We start from the raw sequence: 23,241 nt of genomic DNA, 5'->3' as shown, positions 1-23,241 counted from the left end.
CACGTGCATCCCACCAGCCTATGCCCAAGGGGGAACGATGCAGTTAAAAATCTTTTTCTACTTCTATTTTTTATTCTTTTTTTTGCTTATTAATGATATTATTTTTTGTGCCAAAAAAGAAGAAGAAGAAGTACTGCTTCTTACGACCAAAAAAAAAAAAAAAGAGTACTGCATCTGTTTTCTGTCTCTAACATCTGCAGATTTCAAAGAGATAGAGCTATAGGAGACAGCTCGATTCTTTTCTTACTCTAAAGACTTCTTCAGTTCTTCCTTAATCTTTCCCCGAAAAAGTTCTCCTTTTTTTTGCCCCTATGGTAGTGATGGAATTTCGTCGTACCGTAGAAACAAAAGGTTTTGTCAAAACGAAACAGATTTTTAATTTCAAAAGACATGAAATTTGAGTTATAGAAATCGTTCAAATGTTCGTTTTGTGTTCTTTAAAGGCTACTTTTCCAGTTACAATCAACCTTCTTTTTTATAATTTAAATGTGTACTTAGCATGTAATTAGTTCGATCACTGAGAAGAATGCTTCGATGAGAAAAGGCATGAAATGTGGGGGCTTTCTTGTTTCTACAACCCTCAAAAGTGTTCCGACTCGAAAGTGTGGAACGATGACTCAAATTAAGTTAGCTCTCGACATTAGGACATGTTTCAACATTTCAACATCCTTGGTCAAATCAACATTTCAACATTAAACTCATATTGATCATTGTTTTACTATAATATCAGTATGTCACATTGTCAATTCTAAAAGTCTGGAGTGCCAAACTCCATACCTCTTAATTTTCTAGCTCCATTCAGTTTCACATCTCATTCCACTCAAACGTAATTGCAAGTCATCATATCACAGGAGAAAGTACTTATTATGATTGATTGTTCAGCATATTTATTCATTGATGTTTGTTAGATCTATCATCAGAGTGAAAGAGAACTAAGCAGCGTTGAATTGACCACGCAACACGCTCACATGTAGAATCGACATTCATCTATCACGCTTTAAAATCTTTAAATTTATGCTAGTAATGATGGGCCAAACATCATTCCTTTTCTTTTGAGTCTAGCAATTCTGTGGGCATAGATAGCCTGCCTAAAATCCCAACGATTCTGTGGGCACACATAGACTGCCTAAAATCAATGTTAGGCTCGCGGATTCCCCAACTCAATATTACTCTTACAAGTCCTAACTCTAGTGTCAGGGTCCGAGTATTTAGGACTGAGTTGCAAGAACCCTATAGGATCTCGTGCAGGTTTTAGTTTTCGTCATTGTTAACCTAATCTCCACTCTATAGTTGGTATATGCTAGCTAGTTTCTGTGACAAATTCCAAACATCGATGAAATTTAACACATAGTCTTAAATGTTATATATATGTTTCCCAAACGAGTCGGATAAAATTTAATAATATTCGGCGGATACGATTTACTTAGTGTCCTTTGTACCTTGGTGTGATCTCAAGTTCTCCTCTTTTGCTAGAGAGAGCCAATTTTCAATTTTTTTTTTTGTGACAAGAACATTAAATTGATTTGTTGGGTGATCAGCATTCATGTCAAAGGCTCGACCCTTCATGCCAAAGGGATCAACTCCTATGTTTCAGAGAGCTTGTATTTGAAGTGTCTAATATATATAGAGATTAACCCTTAGGTTGATCATTTATCAAAGCATTAAGTCATATTCTAACTAAATATGATAGTTCTGGTGAATCTACCAGAACTAGAAGAGACCTTCTCCTTCTTTCTTATTCGACTCTTCGGTTTTGAGAATGCTAGCTTTACCTTGGAAATTGAGATGGTCAACCTTTATTGCTCAAGAATAAAAATAAAGGCCAAGATTTATCTACAGTTTCATATATAGTTATTTGTACAAGAATAATCTCTTAGCGATGTCCCTGGGATGAGAGAATGTGCTAAATTGCTATTGAAACTAGATGGTGCACTTGTATGTCCTCTATTTTTCACATTCTTGGTTCGATTTGGTTCAACACAGCTCAGCTTAGTACTATGGCCTTGTCTAAAACTTCATTGTTATGTACTGTTTCTTTGCATAGCCATTCCAGTATTACATATGTTTATGTATTGTGATTGAGTTGGTTAAAGTAGCAGTACTACCGGGACTTCTAATATTGTCATTAACATTGGCAATTTTCCCTGGAAAGTCTTTACAGGCCGGAGAGGAATTACAGTCGCTCATGAAGATTGCGTGCCCGATTGTGATGACCACGCTGCTCATTTTCTCGAGGTCGGTGATTTCCATGCTCTTCCTGAGCCACCTCGGCAAGGAGGAGCTGGCCGGCGGGTCCCTAGCCCTCGGCTTCAGCAACATCACGGGCAACTCAATCCTGAAGGGCCTTGCAATAGGCATGGACCCAATTTGCGCCCAGGCCTTTGGGGCCAAGCGATGGTCGATCATGAGCCAGACGTACCAGAAGACCCTATGCCTGATGCTCCTTGTGTGCGTCCCTATCTCGGCCCTCTGGCTCCACATGGAGTCGATCTTTGCCTGGCTCGGCCAAGACCCAGAGATCACCCACATTGCCCAGGTCTATATGGTGTTCTCAATCCCTGAGCTCTTTGCCCAGGCTTGTCTCCATCCATTGAGAATTTTTCTGAGGACTCAGGGCGTGACCACACCCCTCACAATAGCCTGTGTCTGGTCAGTGATCTTGCACTTGCCCATAAACTACTTCCTGGTGGTCTACTTGGGCCTCGGTGTGAAGGGTGTGTCTCTTGCCCTTGGTTGGAACACCATTAACCTCAACCTCGGCCTACTCATCTACCTTGCTGTATCAAACACGACCCTGAAGCCGTGGCACGGGGCCGGACTCCCCTCAATCCTCCAGGGGTGGCGGCCGCTCCTGGCCCTGGCCTTGCCGAGCTGTGTCTCAGTGTGCCTCGAGTGGTGGTGGTACGAGATCATGCTCTTCCTCTGCGGCCTGGTCAACAACCCTAAGGCCTCGGTCGCGGCGATGGGAATATTGATTCAAACGACCGGGTTGTTGTACACGTTCCCATTCGCACTTAGCTCGGGCCTGTCCGCACGCATAGGGCAGGCCCTAGGTGCCGGCCACTCGTCCCGAGCCCAGCTCATATCTATCATCGGGATTGCTGCAGCAGTTGCCTTCGGGCTCACCGCCCTCATCTTCATGATTGCCATCCAGCCGGTGTGGGGACGGATCTACACAGACGATCCGCAGGTCCTCAAATTGGTCTCCACAGCCCTACCGATCCTCGGCCTTTGTGAGCTTGGGAACTCCCCTCAAACCGCATCATGCGGGGTCCTGACAGGGACGGCCCGGCCCAACGTCGGGGCCCGTATAAACTTGTTCTCGTTCTACTTGGTCGGATTGTCCGTCGCAGTGCTCACGACGTTTCAATTCAAGCTCGGGTTCCGCGGGCTGTGGTTCGGCCTACTGGCGTCCCAGATCTCTTGTGTGTGCTTAATGACTTACACATTGATTCAGACGGATTGGAAGCATCAGGTCAAGAGGGCTGACGAGCTGACCATGGTCCCTGACGCTGGAGACCAGAATGATTTAGAGTCTGGCCTGCTCTCTGATCAGTGATTAAATTGCAACAAAAGAAAAAAAAAACAGAAAGACAAGATTGTTGACAAGATTTTCGAGAAATATCTTGGTACATAGTAATATGACCTCTAAGCCCATTGGATCGTTATCTTTAGAAGTTGGAAGATACCTAGATCGTTTTAATCAACCTCATTCATTTAGAAAAAAAACCCTGACACTACTCTTGTTAACTCTAGTGTGTAATAACCGAGTAAAATTCCATGTCCTATGTATATCTATATCCAAAATAAGAGGTCCATTTTAGAAAATCCACTCAAATTAAGGAATACCTCAAACTGGAAAACCTACTTAGATCGAGTTTTTTTTATCGATTCAGACTTGAGACATGTTCTACCGTGAAACCTTATAAATCAGGAAGGAAATGCCAGAGACAACTATTAGTGCCACGAAGATAGTTGAAGCAACAAAGTAGCATGTGGAAGAGGAAGAAAAGGTGAAATATTTTTAACTTCGTTCCGAACGTTTGTTCTTTTATCGGTTTATTTACGGTGTGGAGAGAACGGAAAGAAGGTCTCAAAACGTCACATGAGGGAAAGAAAACGCCAAACGGAAGCAAAAACTGGTCAATGATTCAACTTTACCTCTGTAGATGTAAGCCTACGTGGGTCGAATGTCACCGACGTTCAAAGAATCAAGATTTCGGTCGTCATCAGTTCAAATTAGCTTAATCAATACATCATTAATGCACATAAACTCAATACGTATAGATTTGAACTTACTTTTCAACCTTCTAAAGCAACTAAATGGATAAAAAAACACTAAAGGAAATTCCAAATAAGATTCCGAAGTGCCATCGTTTTATCAAAAAATGACCAAAAATAGATTTTATCTCAAATAATGACCCGAAATAATCATTTAGTCTCAAATAAGGGCCTTACTCGCCGGCCGGCGAACAGATGCATCTCCCGTGCATACTCCGGTAGACGGTCAAGGGTATTAAAGATATATATTTCTTTCTCTTCTACTCCGTTCATCTTCTTCTTGATCCGAGCCTTGGTGTCCCTGTTCATCATCTTCTTCGTCAATATTGAAGATAGGCATTGCCCAGATCAAGAACGCGGTAATTGGGGGGCACCATTTTCTGTGTTCTCTCGGGCAGACAGAGAGAGACATCTACCTACGACTGTGGTGTAAGTATGAGCAGCAAATTAGAAGTTTCTGTGAGATGAAAGGCAAAATTAAGGCTCACCAATTTTTGGGTAAGGATTGTTTCAAATAGGCACATGAGAAACGCAAAATATGACATCTCCCTCGTTTTTCGTAGTGTTTTACGTATCCATCGACACTCATCCTTAACGCGAAAGATTCTGAATTAAGCAGAGCTTTCAGCGCGAGCGCAAATGTAAGAGACGGCCATGGTGTCTGTGAAGGGGTTGAATCTGAGGTCGCACAGGAGAGAATGCCCCCTACTGTACCACGGTGAAGCAAAATTGGGGAGGAAGAAGATCCATGGCCTAGAACTAGAAGAAGAAGAAGATGAGTAGAAGGGAAAAAAGTAAGAAAAAGTATGGGAGTGACGCGGCCAAAGCTTTTCCTTCTTTGCGACCACCAAGTCCACTCCGCCAACCTCCTCTCTCGCAAGCACCTCCGCTCCCAGATATGCGACAACTGCGCCTCCGCCCCTGCCTCCGCTCGCTGCTTCACCGACAACCTCATCCTCTGCCAGGATTGCGACTGGGACGCCCACGTCGCCTTTCCCGTCCCCTCCTCCCACCATCGCTCCCCGATTGACGGCTTCTCCAGCTGCCCCTCCACCCTCGAGCTCGCCTCCCTCTAGGGCCTCGATTTGGACGACATTAATCTAATGCCTAACGAAGATCTTTTTTCTTTTTTTGGTCAAACGAAGAAGAAGATGAACAGGAATAAGAGTGAAAAATAAATAAATAAAATGCCTTTGGACGAAAATACCCCTACCGGCTGCCGGAATACGCACGGGAGATGCATCGGTTCACCGGCCGGCGAGTCAGGCCCTTATTTGAGACTAAATGACTACTTCGGATCCTTATTTGAGACAAAGTTCACTTCGAGTCCTCTTTTGAGAATACGATAGCACTTTAGGCCCCTATTTGAAATTTTCCCAAAAACTAATAATTACTAACAGGTACAAACTTATATTCTACTATAAAAGGTTAATTTCTTATACCGTTTTTCATGAACATATAACTCTCATTCTTATCTTGCAAAGTTACTGACAATGTCACTATATTTGAAAAAGGGGGACATGAACAATGAGAGAAAGAAAACATTGGAAATTTGACATTCGCTGGAGAAAATTGGGGGTAATTGAAGGAGTCTCGATCTCTTAGTAATGCCACTCCAGCCGTTTCACCGCTGCTGAAGGGGCCTGGACCTTGGGCGGCGAGAGTGAGTCTCGCATCAAGCGGTCCTCACCTAGTCTGGTGGGGGGGAAAAGTCGGTATTGCGATGGCAAGTGACGACAGGGACGTGGCTGGGGCGGGGCACTAGACAAAAAGGGGAGGGAGGAGGGAGTGAATGAGTTTTTGGGGGTTTTGGTGTGGGTGCGATTTCCTCCAAAAAGTGAGGCCAATCTGATAAATTTAGGGTATTCTCGAGCAATGTCGGCGAACTTAAGCCCTCGTAACTCTGATTCCTAACTAGCAAATCTTTCGAGGAGGTATATCCACCATGCAAAACTACCCCTAATTAAACTCCGAAGATCTCAATCCCAAATAAAAAATTCGCTAAAAGAGGCAATACGACGTCTTTACCATTCAACCCCGCTCCTCTCAATATACACGAGCATTGAAGACCCAATACGTATGTCCTCAATATAATCGAGCAGCTAATTTACAAGCAACTGATCACGAGAAATCCATCGCATCCTCGCCGTGCCCCGAAGGGGCAGTTTAGGAAATTCGGAAGCGAGAGACCCAAAAAAAAGAAAAATCAAATGGGGATCGATAACATCGACACGTCCAACATCCCAATCGCTCTGCCCCAACGCAGAAGCAATCCGAGGAAAAACATTGACTAAGGTCGGAATTTCCAAAAGCAAAACTCCCCTCTCACTTTCACGAATGCAACGATTACCCCCACATCACGAGCAGAATTCCATCCGGGCCGCTCGAGAAATCCAACGGCTCATATCCCCGAGCGCGCGCGATAGGGAGGGGAGCGCTGACCCCAGCGATTTTCCGGGAAAAAGAGGCAGCGAGAAAAGGGGAGAGAAAACGCGAGAAAATTTTCGGGGAGACTGACAAGTCAATGCCGCCGTGTGGTGGACGATATAAACAGCAGGAAAGGGATGAGAGAGAAAGCTCCCGCATTCTAGAGAGAGAGATCGCAGGCTGATTCGCAGCTCATCTTAATGGACATAGAATGAGACACTATCGTAACGTGATAGAGGATATTCATCCTTGATTATCTTTTTACGAAGATAAACTCCATGTGTTTGTAAAAGTCCTATGGTATTTTGAGGATAACAAAACATTAAGTATACTAATATATGAAATTATGCTTGTAGAGTATACTGTCTCTACATAGGCATATACAGATGATGTTAGCAAAAAAACATCCAAGTGTGGAAGGACCTTTGTTCTACAAAGGGTGAACGGTATATTGAATGTGAAATATGTTGATGAATGGACAGACCTTGCAAAGGACAAACAAGTTACTCCACGTGAGAGAGGCCAATATTTGGAAAAACTTGTGGTTAGTGAACAAGTTAGAGGACGTATGATTGTCAAAAAGTTTGGATGGAGCAATAGAAGGTAAACGAACTGAGGACCTCCAGACGTCAATTAGTTTGGATGGCCCTTGCGGACAAACAACAAATTGGAGGACATGTAATGGTCGAAGAGTTTAAATGGACCAAGTAAATGATGAACAGTCAATATGTTCGGGGTACCTTTAGTGTAGAAGGAAAACAAGTTTTGGATATATATGACTCCAAAATGTGTTCTTGCTACAAAATGAGTATTGGTTCTACTACAAGGCTCTACAATCCTGATTGCAGACCCTCAGCAGCCCCACGACACACATCGGTGAGGACCACAGAAACCTCCTCAAGTTAGTGGTGAGGTAGCGGCCCTCGCCAACAAAACTCACTGACCAGATATGCACGCACAATCACATTCCCTCGTGCATCTCCTTTTCCTTTCGACCCTCTTCAAAACTTGTGTTTTGGTATTGCATATGAATTTTGCATATTATCGGTGGTGATTAGACTTGTCAAATAGGTAGGTCAAGCTATATCGAAAATAGTCCAAACCCGTTTTAATCCATTTTCATATAATACAAATCTAGTGACCTATACCCAATCCAACTCATACGATACCCGACCCATATTGCTAAAACAAGAGCAAGTGAGCGTAAGATCGAGTGAGGGCGAGTGAGAGTGAAGAGAGAGTCACGGAGGTACGTTGGGTCTAAGTAAGTTGTGAAATCATTTAACACCTATATTAAACCCATTTATGACTCATTTGTTGAATATAACCTATACAAATAACCCAGCCCATCAAATATGAATTAAGACATGGGTGTATGACCCAATTTAACAGGTCTAGCTGTGATTAGCAGCAAGGGGAATAGCTTGATTCGTTGAATATGAGAGCCCCGCCAAGTCGTCATTTACTTGTGGGTTTAGATTGCCTTGGGGTTTTATCATTGCAATGGGCAAGAAGAATCAAGATGCAGAGCTTGATCTTCTTTCTTCTCTCTCTCGAATTCGCAATCTTTTCTATTTCCTTTCCACGTCAGAAATGAGGCACTGATTCGGATGATCACGCGAACAGTTTTGTTTAAACATACAACGGAAGGACCAACTTGAACAAAACAAATATATAATTCGAGAACTTAATTGCACAGATGGAAATAAAAAAAAACACGGGGATCCACGGTGACTTTATCTGAAAAAGTTCAAGCTCAATATCTCGATGCATTAGTTCTGTGATCGACGCGTAGAATATGTTCTTTCTGACCTACCCGAGAGCTGTTCCTCCTCGGTTCCATACTCTGCATGTTCACAAAAGCTTACGGACACGTTCAGGGCCAACACATTCGGAACTGAATAAGCATATGCCTGCGCTTTAATTGGGCGAACTTCGTACGGACAAAGAGTTTTGCTTTGCCCGTGACCACAGATTCAAGACAGCACGCTCTCTCTCTCTCTCTCTCTCCATGGAACAGTAGAAAACACAAAGCATACGACGAGCAGGAATTCAGGGTTTCGGATAATGATGCATCAGTTTCCAAGAGCGGTATAATATCCAAAAGGTGAAAGCCAAAGCGACCAACTTCTCCACTTTGCTCGACTTTGACGTTGGAGACCCGATACTGTTTCATATGTCGCTGGGACCAATCAAGAATGAGTATGTTGGGAGGCCGACATTCTTCAACGTTTTGGCCAAAATGGAATCAAGTTTTGATTACACTTTGACGAGATGTTTAGGCATTTTGGTGTAATTTTCTTTTTTCCAAGTTCGTCTCTCCACTTTTCCTTTCTTTCTTTCTTTTTGAGACGAGTGCTTTAACTCATGCAATTATATGCAACTAACACGTCTATTCGAGCAATTAACATATATGGAAACTATATTTCTGGAAATTGTATCCTCGGCAAATTTCGATTTTCGTTCTTGTTGTACGCAGCTTTGATGTTACTTTTTAGTGGTCTATCTTGCTATGAAGAAAGAAATAATGCTTAGCTCTAGGGTTTGGCAGTTGAATTAAAGGTTACCCATTCAAATCTCACAAACTGCTTGCAAATTATTTTGGGTAAAGGCCACCTGCACAGGCCAAAGGGCTCGACTTAGCTAGTTCATAGGGTATGCAGGGCATTCCATGGGCATTTTGGTAGCTGAGTCTTCACGGCCTACCCTTAGTTTATAGGGAAAAAAAGGGAAATGCTTAAAGTGTAGGGACTAATCTGGTAGCAAAACTATGAATGAGAGACTAATCTGGTAGAAAAACTATATGTTTTTTTTTCTTGTTTAGATTTTGCAAATTTATTACTAAAATGTAAGTATATAGGAATTTGTTTGCAGGTGCACCTCACGGAGGGTTGCTTCATGCAGGAATAGCTCAGGATTACTCGCAGTAGCCAAGGTTTATCCTTGTCTTATTGAGATGCTAACTTGTAGAGAGCATTAATTTGGTGGTCTCGGAATGGTATTCATTAAAGAAGTCTTGATCCATTTCCTTTTTTTTTCTAGTGGGCTTGATGATAATCCATGTACAACGCTCTTGTGCCCATGTCCTCACGACTTATTATAGGCTACCATACTTACGACGTGCGACGATCTATCAACCATTTATTTGACTAAACTTAGATTATCACACTGCATGATTCTGTTTGCTAAGCATAGTGACCCCCTCACGGTACATACCCCTTAGATTAATCCATTTGAGGATTTTTCAGGAAGATCTTGCTGTTAAGAGTTCTAAAAGTCTGCATTCAATCTACGCATATTCTTCGCCCTGTAAGGACTTCAAGCAACCTAAGACACTTTATCTGTCAACTGGTATTAGGGTATCTGCTAGAATTGCACACTCCCTCTGTACTTCATCATGCTCAATAGTTTGCTGTGCATGCAACAATTACCACCCTCTCGCAGCAAGGGATCAAATTATGCATCAGATTTACTAATACCTTCTCCAAATAAGACTTTCAAACTTCAAGCTTTTTTCCATTTCTTGATAAGTTAATTTGCGCTCCACAAGTCCGGAGTGTCTCTCGAGGGATTTGATCTCGGGTCCCACTCCAATGCCGTCCCGGAATTGAAGCTCACTTTCTTGATTTTGATCAAATGCCCCTATATCACCTTTCAAAATTGATAATCATAAAGTGAATTGTCGGGTATCTACAGAACAAACCAGTCTAATTTTTTATTTTCCTTTTCGTTTGAGACGATTGAGTTAACTACATCATTACAGGACCACTGATATCTCTCATAAGAACACTGCACATATGTTTCCGAATTCTCAGGTGGACATTGAGACCTAACAGGTGAGTCTGTGTAAGGAAAGGGAGACACCAACATGAACATTCATCATTCCTGCCTAAGCAAACCTGTATGATTGAACTTCAACAACCAATGAACATCGAAAAAGCATAACAATGCTTATATTATTTTCTCACTAAGATGTATTTATCTATATTCTACTTTCAAAGGATGACTTGAAGGAAGATATGGAGACATGACTGAAAACATTTGATGATATTCCAAGCATCATCATTTTGGCCAATGCATATAAAAGGCGTGCAATTATGATAATGCTCTCCTAGTCAGATTCCTGCTTGAAAAAACAAAAGGCAATATAAAAAATTGCTAATAATAATAATACTAATTGAGGATTTGTGATAGATTAATAGGCTTCAGGGCCAATGGGCACGAGGTGCTAGCTGCTTTAAACTTTTCTGAAAAGAAAAGCAAACAAAATTCTCTGTCAAATATTAAAATCTGCATGTACAAATGATAATGTTCGAAAAGCAGCTCCACCCATTTTCTCTCTCATGCAAGGACGAATCAATGGATGTTGGAAGTTGACCCTGACTGCTAGATATAGTTAGTCCCAGTCAAGGACAGTCAAGAAATGGTAGCAATGAAAAGAGATTGCCGTACAAAATACAGCTTGGATGTGCAATAGCCAAGGGAGTTAAGTAGGCCGAAGAAGTATTGGAAGAGCCACTTTTAAGAGAGTTCGTGACCCTAATGACTCAATCACGGGACACATTAGAAAGAACAATGGTCCTATGCACACCTTTTAGGTTAAAAAGTACATGCACGGTTGAATTTCATGTTACCTTTGGGACTGAAAAGATTAGGCTAATTTATGTCCTGGACAGCAAAAGGAGTCGGTTGCACATCGATTTCATTTGTTTATGCCTCCTTTCGGTTCGTTTCTGTTCTGTAAGCTTCTTTCTTTATTCTTTTTAGCTCAAACTTCTGTTCTGTAAACTTGATAAGTAATGAGATGGGTACCACTGTCACCTCATGGTGTCCAACTATGAGAGTCATTGCCTCCACCAGGTACGCATGCAACCGTGATTCTCAACTGCAACTCGAGCCAAGTACCAAATGGGAATCTCTCAGGGTTTGGTGTAATTGGTTGGAGCATCAAAGGATTTTTTACTAAAATGTTGAAGGTCACTTGTTCAAATCTCATTAATTACATCCAAATTGCTTTGGGTCAAGACACCTACGTACCCAAGCTAAAGATTTGGACTTAACCGGTGCATGACACTTGTAGAGTATTTCTTCATGTCCTTGTGCTTGTGCCCCTAAATTATAAAAACCAAGCGAAAGTATCTGTGATGTCCACCTCATTCGATGTTGGGATTCACAAGGTGTTCATGTATTCGGTTCATCTCATTGTTTTTCGTCTCACTGTCTAATATTTGGTTATTTGTGAAGCTATCTATGATAAATTCCTATCCCGTGAAATTAGTTGAGTACAATATGTGAATGACTCAGCCCATTCCACACGTGTCAAACTCCCAAAAGTCATACGTAAATAATCACATATGGTGGTGATCATTTAAGGGTAGATTTTTATATATGAATCACATCACAAAGCCTTACCCAACTAATGTAGGACTTTGGGTGTCATAAACTCCCCTCCCCCTCTCCCCTTAAAACCAATTACGTCATACTTGCTAGTGTTGGCCAATATGGCCTAGCAATACTCCTCCTATTTAACGTGAGATCCGATCCATTCTTGCCCTTTTGCCATCCTATAAGCTTGTCAGCGTTGAACTTTGTCCGAGCCCTTTCGCTCCGGCAATTACTCCCCACCCTCGCCGGATTGGGTTGAGCCAAATCCTTCCTTAAACCACGCTGCTACAGGAGGAAATCCTACCCGACGTATCTCACGTGAGCCAAGCACTCAAAAAAAGTATTCTGAATAACCACACTAGGTTGGACTCTTTTGAGATGAAGTTTTACTTATGAATCTCGTTCACATCACAGGATCTCACCCAACCATTAGGAGACTTTTGGTGTCGCAATATGTCCAACCATTGGGCCAAAAAAAGTGATACAGTAGTTTTGCTCGGTGCGAGTGTTTGGGACAGTTTTTACTTGTAACAATTTGCTTGTAATTTGAGCTTTTGAGATCAAACATTCTGATTCTCTGATAAATGGTAAATATTAACAATTAAAGCCGCTTCGTATTTTTTTTTACTTTATAGAAAATTAGTATAGCTTTGTGGAAAATAATGTGAAATAACCAAACACACCTTGATCGGATAGTAGGTCCTACTACAAATGCTCACCGAAATAAGTTTATAATTCATATTAAAAGTACCATCATTATTGCAACGAATCTTCAATGAAAACAGGATTTAGAAAGGAAGCATTTACTTGTGGATGGAATAAATGCTTGTTAAAATCTTGTGTACGAAATAAAAGTCCTAAAGTTAGATAAATAAAGGCAAAAGTACACCACAAGTGCCATAACTTGTGTACGGCGATCACTTTGGTGCCATAACTTTTTTTCGGATCACTTTGGTGCCAAGTCGGAGAAAAAGAGATCACTTTAGTGCCAATTTGGCCAGAAATCCGACGTGACATTTTTTATTAATTTTTTACGCCGACGTGGCTCGCCGGAGGCTGAGTCAGCATGTACAGTCAGCATTTTTAATTTTAAATAATTTTTTTAGCGTATACAGTCAGCATTTTTAATTTTAAATATTTTTTTCCTTTTTTTTTCTTCTTTCCTTTTTCTTTTCTCCCCTCACCGGCTGGTTGCCGGTGGCCGGCCGGCCACCGGCGAAGCCCCGGAAGGGCTGGGCGAGGGCGGCCTTGCCCATGGCTGGCGAGGGGCGGCCGACCCTCGCCGGCGACAGGCGAGGCCGCCCGGCGAGGCTGCCATCGCCCGACGCCGGCGAGGGCGACCTCGTCGCGGGCGTCGGGCGAAGGAAGCCCTCGCCCGGGCGGGCGAGGGCGACCCTCGTCGGCGTCGGGCGAGGGTCGCCCGCGCCCGACTCAGGCGAGGGTCGCCCGCGCCTGACTCAGGCGAGGGCTTCCCTCGCCCGACGCCGGCGAGGGTCGCCCACGCCCGACTCAGCGAGGATCGAATCGGCGAGGGCGACCTCGCCGGCGTTGGGCGAGGGTCGCCCACGCCCGACTCGGCGAGGGCGACCTTCGCCCGCCCACTCCAAAGGGCCGCCTCGCCCAACTCCGGCGAGGGCAGCCTCCTCCGGGCGGGCGAGGGTCGCCCTCGCCCGAGCCGGCGTGGGCGACCCTCGCCGGCGTCGGGCGAGGGTAGCCTCGCCTGGGCCGGCCTCGCCTGTCGCCGGTGAGGTCGGCCGCCCCTCGCCGGCCATGGGCAAGGCCGTCCTCGCCCAGCCCTTCCCGGGCTTCGCCCGGCGACCGGCCGGCGATGGGAGAAAAGAAAAAAAAGAAAAGAAAAGAAAAAGGAAAGAAGAAAAAAAAAGGAAAAAAAATTTTTAAAATTAAAAATGCTGACTGTACATGCTGAAAAAAATTATTTAAAATAAAAAATGCTGACTGTACACGCTGACTCAGCCTCCGGCGAGCCACGTCGCCGTAAAAAATTAATAAAAAATGCCACGTCGGATTTCCGGCCAAATTGGCACTAAAGTGATCTCTTTTCCTCCAACTTGGCACCAAAGTGATCCGAAAAAAAGTTATGGCACCAAAGTGATCGCCGTACACAAGTTATGGCACTTGTGGTGTACTTTTATCGATAAATAAATATAATAATTACAACTTGCTTATAAAGGGAGACTGGGAATTGATGTATAGAAATATCTTCGCCTACTAAGGCTGTGTATAGCAACCATTCTGTGCCCGAGAACAAATTCTGCTCAGAAATGATTTTTTTTTATTCCGTGCTCGGGAACAATTTCTAAACATTTGAAGGCATTTGGTAACTGCCCAAAATTTCTATTATTAGAATAGAAAAAGAACAGAAATGCGTTTGGTAACTAGACAAAATTTCTTTTTATTAATAACATTTTAATAATATTTTGAATTTTTTAATATTTCTTTCTTTTTTTTCCTTTTTTTTTCTTTTTTTTCCTTGGCCATGGCTGGCGCCGGCGTCGGCGACCGGCAACAGGCCAGGGTCGGCGAGGGCGTCGCGGCCCTCGCCCGCCGGCCTCGTCGGTTGCGACGGCGAGGTCGAGCCTCGCCCGGCCATGGCAAAGTCGACCTCGCCGTCGCGGGGGGTGGCGACGGCCAGGTCGACCTCGCCTTGGCCGGGCAAGGCTCAACCTCGCCCAGATCTAGCAAGGCCAACCTGGCCGTTGCTCGCAACCCCCCGCGACGGCGAGGTTGGCCTCGCCATGGCCGGGCGAGGCTCGACCTCGCCCAGATCTAGCGAGGCTGACCTCGCCCAGATCTAGCGAGGCCAACCTCGCCGTCGCCGGGGGTGGTGAGGGCCGCCCTCGCTGGCCTTGGCCGGTGGACGGTCGCCGGCGGTGGGCCGGGAAGAAGATGAAGAACAAATAAAAAAGAAAGAAGAAAATCAAGAAGAATCAGAAATGGAAAAATTGTTTCAGAATCAAGAAGTTACCTTTTTTTGCTTCTTGATTCTGTTCCAAAACTTATTCTGGAAACAATTTTTTGCAAATTTGTACCCGGGCACAAAAATTTTAACAAACTGATTTCTGCTCCCAAACTGATTCTGGGAACAAATGAATAGAAATTTTTACTATTTGGCAAGTTGCCAAATGCCCCCTAAATTCACGCACTTGTTCATTAGAATCCTTCCAAGCAAAGTCTTCAAAATTAATATTTAATTTAGGGTGTTTTTGTTTCGAGAATAATTTTATAATCAAAGAAAACGTTTCTCAGTAAATAATTTTTCAGAAAAATATTTTCCCCTTTTCAAATTAGGAAATTCATTTTCCTAATTTTAAGCATGTATGTTTTTTGTTTACCGTAAACGATTTTCTGTTGACTGTTCAATTTCAGCAAACCCAAACCAAAAGCGTAAAAGTCCACAATACTAATTCGCGAGAAATCTCAAATAAAAACAACCTTAATAAACCTTCTCAAATTGTTATAAATCATGGCAGTATATAATTGTTGAATATCTGCAATTGCTGTGTTCAATCATTCTTAACCAAAGATGGGATGACTACCTTTAGCAAGTGGTCACAGTACAGACTCACAGGTGTCAACACGAGCTCCACTACCTTAATCATGAGCTTTCCTCTTTGGAACAGAACATATATTTAATTTATTTCTCACGTGGTACAATTTCACTCCGGTACATCCATGGCAAATTTATCAAAATTTTATGGCAAAACTGGGGCAAAATTAGATATTTAAGCACAACGTGAGAGAACTCTTAGGGCAAAACTAGCAGATTTTGGCAAATTTCCCAATCTCGGTTCATTTTCTTCAAATCTAGCTTTCCCAAAATGACATCTTTTAAGAGACTCACTTAAGTTGAATTTTCGCGTCGAATTCGCATCACACTGCAATAATCTAATTTGTTTTTTTGCATGTATTTCCACATCAGTAATTTAACGGGATATTGGACGGAAGCTAACGGGGAGTAGATTTGTCAGAGGAGTATTAGTTTGAAATTTTTTTGTGACACAAAAGTTAGTTTGGGATAAATGTGTCTTAGATGTACCGGTTTGAAGTTTTTGGTAGTATTAACCCTAAAATTTAAGTGATATTTTAAATAATATGAATGTGATTCTAGAAACATCACCTAGTGGAGTTTTTGTTTAATTGGAAGGGTCTTCTGGACTTATAAAAGCTATATATATCGAAGTTAGATCTGGTAAAGTTTCAAAAACTTTTCACCTTTCATAGTATTTTAAGTATAAACATCCTTATTTTAGAATGTAGATTTTTTCAAATTTTATCTTCTCGATTTATTCCTTTGTCTTCACAAAGTAAGAGTGTGCTTCGCTGTCTTAGGAAGAGCTTGCTAATGCACTTTCCAACATGAGATGAGACCAAGTTATGAGTACAATACACGAGACAACCCAATGCTAGAATATTTAAGTTCCGTTCAGATAGTTTCCCAAGTTCGACAAACCAAAAGAACTAAGTCAACACACTACTCAACAAATATAATCTAGTAAAGAACAGAAGAATTTGAGTGGTCTATAGCTTAGAGTAGTCATTTCGCAGTGAGGCAAGATTTAATCTTAAATTTTTTAAAGTTTCACATGTCTGCCTCGAAATGACCGACATGTGTTCCCGTTTACATAGAACTTTGTCTCTTCGTAGGTGGAATCATATGCACATTTGACTAGAATTGACCCTTTTTTCCCTATGATATCAGGGGTACAAAGACACCGTCCAACCAAATTTATTTACGAAATGATGCAATAAAAACTATAATAAGTTGTTCAAATAAAGTAGAGCCACTTGTTAATACCAGTATAGTAAGTGACGTGGCAAAAAAGTGAGTTATATTCAATTGTTATTAAGAGTCACATCACATCACATCACTTAATATACTTATTATTGAGTTTTACCTATTTGAGATCTGATATAGTGTAGAGTTGCTGTCAAAATCATGATTTGTAGCGACCAAAACCTAGAGGAAGTTCTAGGGACCAAAATACATTTGGTCTCTAGAACTGGCATTGGGCGACCAAATTTGGGGCCTCTAGCTATCAAATTAAGTTCTTGCTAGAGATCGGTTTAAAATTCCCAATCCAAAGCCCTAATTTCACTCTCTCTAGCTTTCTCTCTCTCGCCCTAATTTCACGACTAGGGACCAAGCAATTCGTCGTCTTCGTCAACCCTAGCAGCCATCGCCGTCGGTTGCCCCTCTTCTATTGCTGTCAGTCCTAGTTACTGTCAACCCTTGCCCTGGTGAGTCCATTTCTTCCTTTTTCTTTAAATTTTTTTGTGGGGCACATGGCCAGATCAGGGTCGTACGCTACCCATTGCGGCTGTGGCAACCCTCTTGTGGCCCTCTTTTCTTCACCACAAGAGGCCGAGTCTTGGTGGCCCCAAATTTTGGCCACTCATTGAGTTAAGCATGTTGAGAAAATATGGGTTTAACTAGATATGCATTAAGGTTAAATTTGGGCTTCCCTCTTGTATCAAGTTTCTGTTGCACACTCCAACAAGTTGTATCAGTCGATGACTGATCAGTGGGCCCCAATATGGATTTGTGTTTCAGTGTATATTAAGGAAGAATCTCGTGATCAAAATGTATGTTAGGTAAAGGATTGTCATCATGACTCAATTTGCCGAAGAGAGACCATGGATTTACGCGGTAGCAACGTTGTCCTATTTAAGCTATTTATGGTTGTTACAATGCATAGTAGCATGTGATGCGAATTAGTTAATATATACGAATTCAATCGTTAACTCCTTAAACTTTTGAATGAAGATAGGCACATGCATCATTTGTTTATTAATTTTTTTTATTGTGTCGACTTTCCTTGATAAGGCTACATCTTATGTAATACATGATAGAGGATGTTAATAATTGTAAATATCTATTGGCAGTAACTATTTATAAATTATTTAATTTAATATTATTATTCTAATAATTTTGAGAAAAAACGATTTGTCCCTGTCATGCTAACCCACCCCCTGCTCCAAAACTTTGTCATTCATCTAAGGGTGCGTTTGTTTCGTGAAAAATGAATGATTTGGAGAACATTTTCCTAAAAGAGATCGCTCGTATTACTTGTAAAAATGAATAATCGAAAAATATCTTTTTTATCGTCGATAAAAATATTTGGATATAAATTATTATCAATAATGAAAATATTTTTTATTAACTGATTATTTCAAACAATACAAGCAATTATTTTTAAAAAAACGTATTTCAAATAATTCATTTGTCGTGAAATGAACGGAGCCTCAATGATTTAAGGGTTATGTGGTCGCTTCGACGTCGTGTTCTCGGATAATATAGGCAAAGTGTGAGTTAGGAGTCATCGGCAATGAATCCAGCAGTCAATTTCTACACCTTCATCTTGAAATTCCACGACAAAAACCTCGTACTCGTCACAAGCAGACAAATTAAGCAGAAGCAAAGTCTGAGGAAACAAACACATCTAAAGTTGGGGGGAGCGATGTCCCTTTCCACACTGGCATGTGATTTCCTTGGTGCATGTGTTAGTTGGAAATTTTGTTAATTTAATCATCAAAAGCATATATATATTTTTAATTTAGGGTGTGTTTATTTTTTCGAAAAATAAATGATTTGAAAAATATTTTTTTTTCTTGAAATTGATTGCTTTGGTCGCTTATAGAAATGAATAAACAAAAAATATTTTTGTCGTCTATGAAATATTTAGACGTAAATTGTTATCGATAACAAGAACGTTTTTCATTGACTAATTATTTCAAGCGAATAAACGATCGTTTTTAAGAATATATTTTCGAAATCATTCATATTCCGTGAAACAAGCGAAGCCTTATTTTGAAAACGAGATGATAAATGCAAAATTTGTATTACGAGGGACGTTACCATGGTTTATTGAAGAGGCACTCATCAGTTGATATCCTAGAGCCACTCATTAAAAAATATAAGATAATCGACATCATCACCGTCGAAACAAAAAAAGAAAAATTCTCCACAAGTAACCGATTGCTAATCGTATAAACGATGGTTAGTCATTCGAAATCGAAAAATCCATCGTGATTAAGACTTTTCCGTCATAATCTTTTATTCATTGGCAATCCTTAACGACGAAAATCTATACAAAAATCCGATCGAATTACTCTACATCTATGTCGAGACACCAAAAATTATATATCGCAAAACAATTGACAAAATTCCCGTGTGATCAACATAATCAAATCACCTTTTCAACTTTCGTTCAAAGTTTAATATATCCCATGATCATTGGTCACAAAATTTAATCTTTCACCTAACGTCACCATGAAATCTGATTGGTCACGAAAAATAAGTTTTGGTCGTGTGTCTTGAAGCACCCAACAGTTCCTTTTTCCTCCCCTCTTTGCTGGAATCCGAGACGAATGAATGATTATTGCTTAGCGCAACCAAAGTCAATATAATCAATTCGTCGGGACCATTTATGAGTTTTATCATGTGTGGCCACTACTTTGTTTTTAATGAAAAGTTTCATTTAGAGAGATTGCATCATCCGATGCGCAATAAATGAAATCCGATTTTTTTTCCCACTTTCGAATTGTTAGTGTACTTCGGGGCATAGCAGAAATTAAGGTTTTCCGAATTGGGTCCAAAAAGGCAATTTTTTTTTTATAAAATTTGAACTCTTACGTCTAGTTCGAGGGTTAACAACACTAAAAGTGCCAAAAGTTTCGTACGGCTCTCGCTTTAGTGTTGTTGACAACTATTTTATAATTTTTGCCCAAAATTAATTATGCAAAATTTAGGAGTTAATTTCTTAATTAATTCCTAAAACAAAACAAAAAATTATCTAATTGCATTGCATATAAACATTAAGCACATTTGCATCATTATGGCCTATTAGAGCATATTTTCTTAATTAACTTTAATATATATAAAAGAAATTAATTAAAAAAAATTTTCGAATCGGCCAAGTCGGGGCCGGGTCAACCCGGCCCTTTCTTTTTTTCCCCCGCAAGGGCCCAGCTCGCTTTTCTTTTTTTTTCTCCTCTCTCTCCTCACGCGCAAGCTGGGCCCGGCCCAACCCAGCTCTTCCTTTTCCTTCTTCTCCCCGACGCCGGTCTCCTTACTCTACCTTCCCCTGCATCTGGCCGTTCGCCAGCCGAACAGTGGAGTGGCCCTCGCCGTCCCTGTCCGAGCAGGTAGGGAGCAATAGGGGGAGGGCATTGATAGTAGGGGTGAGCATGATGGACCGCTCAAATCGGGACCGGACCAAACCGGACCGGCCGGTTTGGTCCGGTTCTCGGGAGTATCGGTCCGATTCTCGATTCCTAAAAGTGGAACCGGTTTCCGGGCGGTCCGATTCCCGGTTCTAGGGTGGGAACCGGACCGGACCGGACCGGACCGGACAGATAATTGTTTTTTTGCTCAGAAAATATATTTATTTATTTACTTTTTTAAAATTTATGAAAAAAATAGAAATAATTTTTATCTGTTTACCTATGACCACTATGGGCCTCTGCGGCAAAAGCCCCTCTTTCCCATAAAATAGAAAACAGAGTCCTCTGCAGCAAACCCTAATCACCGAGGCTCTCCCCAATTCACTCTCGCCAATTCCTCACTCAGTTTACGCAACCTCGCTCAACGCCTTTCCCTCTCGTGGCCTTGCCAGTGGCCTCACGCCTCGCTCGACGCCGACGACCAGCCGAGGCCGAACGCTCCTCTCGCCCGGCGGTACTCGATCTTCGCCATCTCCCTGCCCTCCTCGCAGCACGTGCTGGCTACCAAGGTGCAGCGGCTCAAGGACGATGTCCAGGTTTTTCGAAATGCTCCCATGTCTCGCATCCGTTTTCTGGTCTGATTGAGTGTGGGGGAGATTTGCCTGTTTTAAGTCCGGTCTAGATGTGGAATTTCCGTTCTCGTGTGAGTCGATTCCTTCACTTTTCCGCGACAGCTTGCGAGGCAGGATTACTTGGAGCTGAGGTAGGAGGCGAGCGAGCTACAGGAGTATTCCAATGCGAAGCTCGATCGAGACACGCGGTACCTGGGTGTTCTCGCCGACAAGACGCGAAAACTAGGTGAGGGCGCGGCCTCTGTTGTTGTATCTTGGCGTGTGTTTGCTTTCCCTTTTTTTGGGTTTTTGACTGGTTCTGTGCTTTGTATCAGATCAAGCTGCCCTTGAAGGTGAGAGAGACATTCTGGGCTTTGATGTCTTGCTGCTAAGCGAAACGCGTCCATCCGTAGATTGTTATAGAGAGACATTCTGTTCGTTTAGACAAATTGATCTTGTTGGTGAATTTCTACATTGGATATCTGGACATTGTGGAATCACATTAGTACATTACATTGTTGGTTATTCTGTTTGGTCAATGTTGTTTGTTGAAAGCTTGATCTTTGACCTACCTAATTCAGTAGAAGCACCCTGAAAAACTTCTATATTTGATCAGTAGCACTAGAGAGAACACGGAGGTAGGTCTAGTTTTTTCATTTAGTAATTGTTTCGTGATTGTTAAGTATTTTGTTAAGAATTTTTGGACACTATAGCCATTGTTGGTTGAATAAAGTTGGTTTCATTGGAACCGGTTTTCCCGATCCGGTTCTCGGTTCTTGAGTGGGACCGGACTGGACCGGGAACCTCTCACCCCTAATTGATAGCCAGTCCCATCCCTCGCCCTTTTTCGGCCTCTCCCTCTCTCCTCTTACCCTCTGGTGGCCGCGGAAGTCAAGGAGCAAAGGTGCCAGTTTTTCTCCCCTGCACCGGCCTAGAATGGCCATCAAAGTCGTGGCGCAGAGCAGGCCGGCGCAGGGGCCATTAAGGCCAGGAATTTCGGGGCGGAGCAGGTGGCTTCCGACCCCTATAAAGGGTAGAGAGAGGGGGTCTTTCTCAGGGTTCAGGCAGGAAGAAAAAAACAGAGAGAGAGAGAGACAAACCGAGAGAGAAATAGAGAGAAGAAAAGCTTACCGAGGCGACGTCGGAGCGAGAAAGGGAACCAGCAGCTTCGCCGTGGCCAGCAGGAAGGCCAGAGACCCCCCAAAAGTCAGCACATACCGGTGAACCTTCTCGGCCTCGAGACCCCTGTTTCATCCCTTGTTTTTTGGCACGGTTTGGCCAGGACTCTCGCCAGCCGTTTCGCGCGAATCCCGACCCATACCGTCTCTGGTTTCGGCCTCCACTCACCGTCGGAGGCGAACCACAACCGCCGGAGTCAATTAGGTCTCCGGAGGAGGTCAAGATCCTTCGATTTTAATCATGCGCTCCAAGTGCTTGATGAAATGCCTCAATGAGGCCGGGTTGTTTTTGCTCGCCGGCCAACGAGTGGGTGGTCGGACGGCGGACCCGGTCGTCAAAGAAGGTAGGTAAAGTTCATTAGGAGGAAACCCAGGCCATAGATGGCCTGGGTCGTCCGGCGAGACCGCCGGATCTCGCCAGCCGAGGCTCTTGCGTGTCCAGACACGCAGGAGCCGTCCCTAGACCGGTCTGCAAGCCAAATAAGATCGGTTCGACCCGGTCGAACCGGCCTATTTCATCTTTATCCACAGGACCGGGCCCCGATCTGGTCCATACCCGGGTTGACCCCCTAACTCGGGTCGGATCTGAAAATCCAACCCGGGTCAACGTGATGGGTCGGGTCTGTTGACTCGAGTCGGTTCTAACCGACCCGGATCCTCTTACCCAACCCGATTTTAATATTATATTATTATTTTATTTAAAAAAAATTTCGAAATTTTTTTCTTTTAAAATTAGGATATAATTTATATATAAGTATTGTCCAATATTTTTCTAAATTATGTGGCATATCTGAATGTTTTAAAATTGTTGTTGTATTATTATCATACATGTTATTTTTTTATAAATATAATTGCATAAATTGTCATGTTTTAAATCAAATAGACCTATAAAACTATGCAGTAGGACTTTGCATGTTATATTTACCGTTGTTGTATTATTATGCATGTTGTATTTTTAAATAGAATATAATCGCATCAATTATCATGTTTTGAATGTTGTCGCCTTAGTTAGGGTTAGAACTCTAGATTGCATATCTATCTTGACTGCTAATTACTAATGATTGTGCACTCACTTGATCACCTCACATGTTAGGAGAAAGGTCATAAAATCAATCCAAATTGCCTAACAAATATTTTCTAAAATGAACAGAGTAAAAAGGTACCGAAATGGCATT

At 42.3% G+C, this 23,241-nt stretch overlaps 1 protein-coding gene across 1 annotated transcript in view; it reads left to right on the top strand.

Annotated features, from left to right (window-relative positions):
• LOC115685125 (protein DETOXIFICATION 53-like) overlaps positions 1 to 3,559 on the top strand; it is a 33,855-nt gene extending 30,296 nt beyond the window's left edge. Inside the window, exon 2 of the mRNA XM_030610146.1 lies at positions 2,045 to 3,559. Coding sequence (XP_030466006.1) covers positions 2,045 to 3,559 — 1,515 coding nt within the window. The remainder of the gene's footprint in view (positions 1 to 2,044) is intronic.
• Positions 3,560 to 23,241: the final 19,682 nt, after the last annotated feature.

Source organism: Syzygium oleosum, unplaced genomic scaffold, assembly GCF_021117445.2.
Source record: "Syzygium oleosum isolate NSW1041296 unplaced genomic scaffold, Sole_v2.1 Sole_v2.12, whole genome shotgun sequence".
NCBI classification, from domain to species: Eukaryota; Viridiplantae; Streptophyta; class Magnoliopsida; order Myrtales; family Myrtaceae; genus Syzygium; species Syzygium oleosum.
The sequence above is the reverse complement of the archived record's forward strand: the minus strand, read 5'-3'. Positions and strand labels throughout refer to the sequence as shown.